The sequence below is a fragment of the Cariama cristata genome, unplaced genomic scaffold, assembly GCF_000690535.1.
Source record: "Cariama cristata isolate BGI_N322 unplaced genomic scaffold, ASM69053v1 scaffold8148, whole genome shotgun sequence".
In the NCBI taxonomy this organism is placed as follows: Eukaryota; Metazoa; Chordata; class Aves; order Cariamiformes; family Cariamidae; genus Cariama; species Cariama cristata.
Window position 1 is genome coordinate 58,367 of NW_009631593.1, and position 8,738 is coordinate 67,104.

An 8,738-nucleotide genomic window follows, 5' to 3' on the forward strand; every position below is an offset into this window, starting at 1 on the left:
AAAGCTGCCTAGCGTACCAAACTTCTCCTTTACAGCACGTGTAATGCCTTACAAAAAGACAAATTAATTCAACAAAACACAGCAAGAGAAAAGTGCTGTTTTCAGCCACATCCAAGCAACTCCTCTGGACTTCTATAGGAGCATGAGCCCAGATGGCAGCGTACAAACGACAGTAAGAGACCTTTTCCACAAAGGAGTACAAACTATTGTATTTACAAATCAATCAAGGACACTTAGCCCTGGACAGAACTTAGACATTGCTTTCATCATAAACAACAGGCTTATTACACACTTCAGATTCTAATGCTTTTAGTTTTAGCAGGACTTTTTTGAAATTAAAGTTGCAAATAACTTCTGATACAGTTAGTTCCTTACACTTAATAAATAAGAAGCATCAAGAATCTTCATGGTATTGAGATGCACAGAACTATTACACGGTTTCAGAGTCTATAAAAAGAAAAAAAAAAAAAAAAGGTCCTTTGTTACTGCAAAAATTATAGTTTATGTTCTTCAAAGAAGAATGGCCCTAGTGGTATGTTCAAGTGCCAAAATAAGGAGCAGGATGAGAGGCCGTTACTGCATGCCAAACCACTGTTCTTGATCTGCCCACTGAGCTGCTTCACTGTCACTGCCTTCCAAGTCCCCCTCTTCTCCACTTCCCTCCATATCATCCACATCTTCTTCCTGGGTTGCATCTGTTGGACTTTCCTCTTTTTCCATTTTCTGCATTCCTTCTAGTGACTTCTGATCATTTGGATCCAAACTGAGGAAAGTAAGAAAAAGAAAGCATTGCCCTAAATTTTTTTTTTCTTTATTTGTGACCTTATTGCGGGGGGGGGGAAGTCTCATCTTGTTGTCTGCACTTCCTGTTTAACGTGATCAAGAAGTTAAATTTTAGTAGATGATGTAACTTAGCCCCAGGCTGACTGTAACACGAAGTATTAACTCTTCATATAAAAGAGTTTTGATCCCCAAGAATGCACTAACTAAACACCACTCTCTTCCAGAAAACTCAGTCAACTCTTCCAGACAATACTTATTATAGAGTAACATGAAAGCAGTAAAAATTCAAATTACTATGACTAAATGTATTATATGCAAGCAAAAACCAGCCGGCCCATTTAAGCTATATAAGTTTAGAGCGGACATAACGTGCCAGATTTAAGGCAAATTTAACTTGTTCATATCAAACTGTGGTACATTTAAGATGGTAACACCCTAAAATAACATTTAGATTATGTTAAATCGAATCACACTACTTCAATTTACTTAATAGCTCATTTTTATACAGCACGTTCTAAAGGAATGGATCTTAAGATGCCTGACTATGTAATTATTAGTAACTATAAACAAATCCATGTCTTACTCCTTCCGTTAGTCAAGGAATCGCATGCCTAGTGACATGTTCAGCGTTAATGCAGCCCCTAAATTTAGCACTTCTCAGTTCAAAGCCTTATGACCAACTAATTCATTAACAGGATGTCATTTGTATGTTTTCGTTTGTTTTAAGGGAGAATGATATAAACCTACCTCTGACGCACATCCTAATCAACTTTTTACTTAGCCAAGTTGATCACTGGTTCTTACAAACATTCTGCAGTCTCAGCGTCTCTGCTTTACCTTAGGGCAATGCTGTACTGGTCCATTGCTTCCTGATACTCATTGACAGCTACGAGAAAGTCTCCCAGTATTCGGTGCAGAACACAGTCACTCTGATTAGCCAGTGCATTCCTCAGCAAAGCAATTCCGTCTTCATACTTTTGTTCTCTACCTGTTTATATGCAAAACTACAGTTTTAATTAATAGTTTAGATAAATCTATAAAAAGTCAGAGCGTACACAGAGTCACCACGACACAGGACTATTTCTTCCTTCAGAACGGTCAACATGGGAGATAGCAATGATACGCTTTTTGCAAGATTAACTCTAAACAATGGCTTTTTGTTGCAATAACTGCTACACTCACAATTACACATACTTTGAAGTCAAAACATTTTGTTTGCAATTGTTTTAAGTGCTGGTGTAATAGCAGTTGCTACATGCAATTAATTCTTGTGATTTTTCCTTCAGGATAGAACTGATCAATCCCTGGGCTGTAGCATCACTGTTACATTCTTCACACCGATGAGGCCGCAGAACATTCTTCCGTGTAAAACAGCACGCTTTAAATAAATCAACATGGGGAAAAAAAGGAACTTACTAAGAAGTTCTGCTTTCTTTACGACAGCTTTAATGTAATCAGGTCTTTGCGTTAGTGCTTTGTCCAATAATGTTTTTGCTTTTTCCTGCGTGACTGGGTCTTCGAGACAGACTGTTGCTAACAGAGTGAGTGTCTGTGCATTTGCTCCCAGAGTTTTATACACATTATTTGCCATAACCATAGCTTCACGAATACTGTTGGACGCTAGGTAACATTCAATGAGACCTGACAATATAAAAAGGAAAACATTTCAGGTTTTGAGTTAGCACTGCACCCTGCCTCAATTATTTCCAGTTAGTAACACTCAGACTCCAAACACTGACACTCCAATAAGCAAATACAAATTGCAATTGAGAAAGTGACTCTACACATTTTAACATATCCATTCCACAGATAATTACTTCATCACTTCTATTTATGGCAGGTACTAAAAAAGCCTAAATCTAAGTACACCTAATCTAAGATATTTGTCCAGTTCCAGTACAGAGATATTAATACTTCACCTCGACTCTTCACAACTCGCTATTTACCTGAAGCTGCTGTTGAGATCAACAAGATCTAAATAAATACGACAAAAGTATGACAAAAAGAAGCTCCCAGTGGAACTAACCATACATTTAACGTCATCATCCAAATGTGATCTGCTCAGAACACCCAAGTCTGTTTACATCCAGTTTAAACAAAAACAACAAAAGAAAAAGCCCTGTTTGAAAATCGTTCTTATAAATACACGCATTCTCCAGTATCCCTCATCTGACCGCTTCTACCAGAGCTTTATAGGTTTTCAGGTAACAGTAATTTTACTTCCTAGAAAGTCAGCAGGAGAAAAGAGCTCCTGTCTATTTCCTTGCCTAATGATCATCATGACACCAACCTCCACATCAAACTAATACTGTACATGTGAGTACCTTCACTTCACTCACCTTCATAGCAATCCAGCCTGCAAGGTGCAAGACGTATTGCTTCACGGAAGTGTATAATTGCTTCTTGTACTCGGCCCATATTCCTAAGAGCAGCTCCTTTCAGCAGAAGAGCTTGAACACTGTTACTATTAAGCTGGATAGCTTTGGCTCCTAAGTATAAGGCACGGGAGTATCGTTTACTGTAGAAACTATGACACCTACGGAAAGATAAGAGGGATTGTAAACATGTACTGCCTGTGGTGTCTGTGCACATTCATACAGGTTTAAAAGAAGGAAAAAAAAAAAGAAGTTACAGGCAACTGTTGAACTTCTCGCATTTGAAGTTAAGGATTTACCTTCAGGAAAAAAAACAACTCTTCAGGAGTTCAAAAAAACCCCAAAACAATACGAATATTAACTGTTAAAACTATTTCATATATTATTGTTATTGCACAGGTGTGGTAACTCTAATAGATTTAAACATAGAGAAAACAACCAAAATAGATACAGCTAGGATATCTAATTCAAGTTACCCTAAGAATAAAACAGATAGGATAGAAAAGCACCTTCTGAACAAAAAAGCTGAATCCACTGTATCAACTGTAATCCACTGCATGCAGCAAATCAAGAGTTGAGGAAAGAAAGGAAAGAAAACAGCTTACCCAGATACCACCCAGGGTTCCGCATGTTGATCAGAAATATTGAAGAGTCGGCAGCCCAAGTTCTCCACATCCTCTAGTCGTCCTTCACGTGCCAATAAATAACCATATACATCCATTCCTAAAGAGAAAAGTTTGAAGATCAATCAACAAGAAACAGAAAGTTCATCCACAACAAGAAAAAACAAAACCACAAACACCTACTTTAAACTGTGCAAGTACCAGTAACGGTTCAAGATTCAATTCAGAATGTAGACTCAGAAGCTGTGTAAGCCAGGTACGACAATATACAACATTCCACCGCATGCCTGATTGCACGTAGCTGCTACTCTAATGTTACTCATCGGATCATTACACTAGGTAAACTTTCTTGTAGGATTTACTCACCTTTTATTAGGTAAGGATCCAGCATTTGTGCTTGTTCAAATTTTAGAATAGAGTTTTTATTATCTCCAGCTCTGAAATACAGGTCTGCTAAGCTCCCCAGTAAGTCTACGTTATCTCTCAGCAATGACTTTTTCTCTAAAGAGCTTTACGAGAAAAAAATGTTTGTTATTTATATAATGCCATATTAAATACAATTATATATAAATATTAACATATTATTTGATTACATCATGGTCTTTGAACTCTTACCAAATGGTATTTATTGCTCTTGTGTTGTCTCCAGTATGCACAAAAGCATATGCTTTGATCCACACGGAAAGCCAATCCAAGTTAGGAATACTCTGAATTACGTTGATGGTCATAGAGGCCACTTCCGCACCTTTCACCGACAGCGAGAGCAAGCCTATTCAGAATGGTATATACATCAATTTCAATCACCATAAACTGCTTTTAATACAAATGAATCGTCTGAAGATCAGAAACTCCATCCCCTGACAAGCATAAACAAGCAGCTTGTTACAATGCTTTTTATCATTTGCATAATGTAGGCATTACATATTTCATGCAAATGCAAGACAGCTACCTAGACCCAAGCATAATTCAAATTATAATACTGTTTAATACTGAAATACCAACAACGTGCAGACACCTACCTAGTATGGCATCGAGTGCTAAAGGGCACTGTCTCAGTACTTCTTTGTAGCTTGTAACAGATGAGCGTTCTTGACCTGCTTTCTTGTATAGATTTGCCAACATCATATTGATCTACAAGCAACAGAAATGCCAGTAGAGTCAAGTATGAGAAAGCAGAAATCCTCACTAAGAAAAAGTCACAACTTTGTCTTCAAGCACGCCTGCCTCCATCCCTCCTGTTCTGGGCAGAAAACAAAATTACCTGCTCTTCTTCCAAGAACACTGTGACATATCACATACTATAAAATTAACATTGTTGCTTCTTTCTGAGTCCAAAGATAAAATTTACGTTCTTCAGTATTTGCATAGTGCATCTTGAAATCTCAGTGTTTTGCATATAAGACGTCAAAAGATGGGCAAGCATTTATATACAATGCCAAGAAGGACCTGTATATCCATTACATTTCCTTTCTTTCAGTTGATCTCTCTGCATCAATGGAAGTCTTTGAGAGAATTAGCTTAGGAAGGCAGAGAAAGTTTCCATTTAGCTTCTGAATGAAGTCATGACTGATGAAAGAACAGAAACAAATTGAGCTCTACACAAAACAGGTATCTGGTTTCCTTTTCTCAACCTTTTCTTCTTTTTTTGTTCCGTAAGTTGGTCTTTAACCTGGACGCTTTGACATTACTAGAGTCTAAGCCACGTATGCTGTTAGGACAATACAGGAATACCGTTAACATGAAACATAGTTGATTGACCAGACTCCTTCCAGTGGTGCCCAGCGACAGGTCAAGGGGCAACAGGCACAGGAAGTTCCATCTGAGCATGAGGAAAAACTTCTGTACTTTGAGGGTGGCAGAGCACTGGCACAGGCTGCCCCGCGAGGTTGTGGAGCCTCCTTCTCTGGAGATATTCAAAACCCGCCTGCACGTGATCCTGTGCAACTCGGTGTAGGTGACCCTGCTTTGGCAGGGGGGGTTGGACTGGATCATCTCCAGAGGTCCCTTCCAACCCCCACCATTCCGTGACCTGACGTGCTATTCTTTTAAGCCCTTATGACTAACAGAGCCAGCAAGCAAAGACTCAACATATTTGGCGCTGCAGACCACAATGGGATCTAAATATTTAACATTATCTAAGCTGTTATTAAAAAGGATGAAAAGCTTTTAAAAGGTGGAGCACTAGCATCCTTTCTACTTGCTGAAGTCTTCAGCCTCTCAAGGATCTTACATTGCTCAAACTATAAAAGACATGAAGTGCCATTCCATACGCATCCTGGGTCCAAGAATATATTAAAACACTTGCTTAGTTTGAGCAATCACAATTTAGCAAGTTACATTGACTGGCTAATAGTGAAAACACAACAGAACAGAACCTTGTGAGACAACTAGGCTACAAGTCTCTCCTTCAGCTCTAGCAGGTGACAGTGCGCCTGTCCTGTCCAGCGATACATAGCTCTTCCACAGAGACTAGTACTCTCCGTTGGGCTTATAGCCAGGCAAAGTACATTAATTTAAACAATTGCTTTGGCTCTCACATTTACATGTTTGAATCAAAACTGCAGAAAATTATTCAGTCGGGTATCTGGCAATTCCTTACTAACTTGCAGTAACTCAGCTGTTTGCTATCACATAAATTTTCCTCCTGGTAGATGCTTTTGTTGAGACCAGCCATTATTCTTTGCCCTACAAAAACTATTCATGCAAAGAAGAGCTATTGAATGAATGATACAGATTTCAAGCCTTATGTACGCACATACAAATACTTTACAAACTTTTAGAATAAAAAAGTGTTTCATCATCCTTGTACACAAGCAAAATTCTGTATGTTCTGTGTGCAGTACTAAAGAGTTAATCAGGCAATTCATACAAATTAATAAAGATGCACACAAACATTTAACTCTTCTCACTTTTTTGGAATTCTTTCTAACAGATGGCATACAAAACTTGTCCGATTTTAAAGAAAAGAGGACAAATAAACTAAGCTAATTTAAACATTAGGAAATGTTTCCAAACAAGATTTCACTAATACAAAATCAAATACCAAGACACAATGCCATTATACCTATAGGCTACGATCTTTTTTGACCAGATATTGGCCTACAGATTCAAGATACGCTGATCAAAGACTTGTGACAAAAGTCTGCCAGAACTAACCTTTGGGGTCCTCTGCCTGGAAGGAATCCCATCAAGAATAGCAATGGCATCTTTATCTTGCTTCAGCATTGTGTAGCATTCAGCCATTTTATACTTCACTTCAATTTCTGATGGTAAACACTGAAATAAAAAAAAAGAAAGATTTAAGCAGAATGCTGGTTTAGTCAGGTAAACAATTTGAATAAAGTTTCCTATTTAAACGCTTACACTGTTGCAAAAAATCTAGTGCAAGAAAGTTAACAATGCAATCTACTGCTAGCTCATATCGCTCCTGTCTCCAAATGAAAAGCATGAACTGCACATACAAACAAAAAAAAAATCTCATGTTTGAGACTATATTAATTTTTTGCATTAGAAAACACCACACTGATATCTTCAAAACAAATTAACCTTAAACATCAGGTTTAATTTGACATGACAAATCCACAATCTAAGGTATTTAAAAGACACGTAGACATTGCACTTAGGGACATGGTTTAGTGGCGGACTTGGTAGTGTTACATTAATGGTTGGACGCAATGGTCTTTTCCAACCTAAATGATTCTACGCATATTGAGTCAGCAACATTAACTGTAGGGAACATGATAATTTTATGCAGCGTATCAGTCAATTTTCAAATACCTGGCTTTGGGGAGTTGATGCAGCATTCCCAGTAGAAGGTCTTACTTTTGAAGTTTTACTTAATGCTTTTTTCTGCTGCAAGGCCATCGTATACTTACTTACAGCATTTCTATATTCTTTATCATGGAAGAGAGAGTCTGCATGATATACGAGAAGCTGGTATTTCTGAGATGGTGAAAACAGTTCCCTAGAAGAAATGCAAACAGAAAGGCTAAGATCAGCTGACTGCATAAGAACCAAAACCTTACAGACCTAAAGTATTTGTAGCTTTGGTTTGTTTAGCTTCAACTTCCACTGTTGCTGCTTCTTTACTACACTGGGAGGACCCTCGAGTAACAGTTACTACCTCCTCACAAAGGGATTATCTCGCCAATTTCTTTTATCTGTATACAAACAAATGTAATAGCCACTCCTGACACCTCATCAGTAACAACAGCTTACGTTTAGCTGCTTGGCTGCTGCTTTCCATAATGAAGCAGCTCCCATCCTCCCCATAACAAACCACATACTGTGAATATCCATTAAAGCACATTTTGTTTGAATGGACTCAAGCTTAGAAGGCAATGCAGGTCCTTGTACAGCTATCCTGGTCCTAACCACATGTTCCTACGTTTTACAACCCCCCTTTCTAACACTTCCAATACATTTGCAGAAGTGTTGAAAAGTTAAGGTTTCAGAATGGGATTGAGGCTTCAAAATCACATCTCAAAACCCACCCAAAACGTGAAGCGATACCTTACAGGAAGTCCTGGAAAATAAAGGGAATCACTTGAGTTAGGGGAAGAGCCGTGACCTACACAGGGCACCCTTGGAAGGAGAAAACCGCTCCACCTCCACCAGGACGCTCATGCTGTACCGTGTAGCCCAAAGGGTCCAGGCTGCGCTGCTCATGCTGAACCCCGGGCAGAGGCGCGCTGACAGAGCTAGGCTTCACCCCCGCCAGGGCCAGGGCCAGGAGCCCGGGGCCCACATCACAGAGCTCGACAGGAGGGACAGCTCTAAAAGCGAACCCGCTTCTTTCCCTGCCCATAAGACGCCCCCCGCCACCCTGCGAGGTCCCGCCAGGGCCAGGGCCAGGAGCCCGGGGCCCACATCACAGAGCTCGACAGGAGGGACAGCTCTAAAAGCGAACCCGCTTCTTTCCCTGCCCATAAGACGCCCCCCGCCACCCTGCGAGGTC

At 39.5% G+C, this 8,738-nt stretch overlaps 1 protein-coding gene across 1 annotated transcript; it reads right to left on the reverse strand.

Moving 5' to 3' along the window:
• Positions 1-324: 324 nt before the first annotated feature.
• Positions 325-8,588, reverse strand: ANAPC7 (anaphase promoting complex subunit 7). The gene is made up of 11 exons (XM_009706015.1): positions 8,415-8,588; positions 7,559-7,783; positions 6,938-7,057; positions 4,801-4,912; positions 4,397-4,550; positions 4,148-4,290; positions 3,764-3,881; positions 3,123-3,319; positions 2,200-2,424; positions 1,621-1,771; positions 325-763 (listed from the first exon to the last, which is right to left on the reverse strand). The coding sequence occupies exons 1-11, from the start codon at positions 8,586-8,588 to the stop codon at positions 574-576; spliced, it is 1,809 nt and encodes a 602-aa protein (XP_009704317.1). The 3' UTR covers positions 325-573.
• Between the last annotated feature and the right edge of the window lie 150 nt (positions 8,589-8,738).

Excerpts from the sequence above, each read along its gene's own strand:
- ANAPC7 (XM_009706015.1), bottom strand. The coding sequence starts at position 8,588 with ATGGGCAGGGAAAGAAGCGGGTTCGCTTTTAGAGCTGTCCCTCCTGTC. Across the intron at positions 7,784-8,414 it reads TGGACCCTTTGGGCTACACG|TCAGCTGATCTTAGCCTTTC; the intron begins GTACAGCATGAG and ends GTTCTTATGCAG. Across the intron at positions 2,425-3,122 it reads CAGGCTGGATTGCTATGAAG|GTCTCATTGAATGTTACCTA; the intron begins GTGAGTGAAGTG and ends TTATATTGTCAG.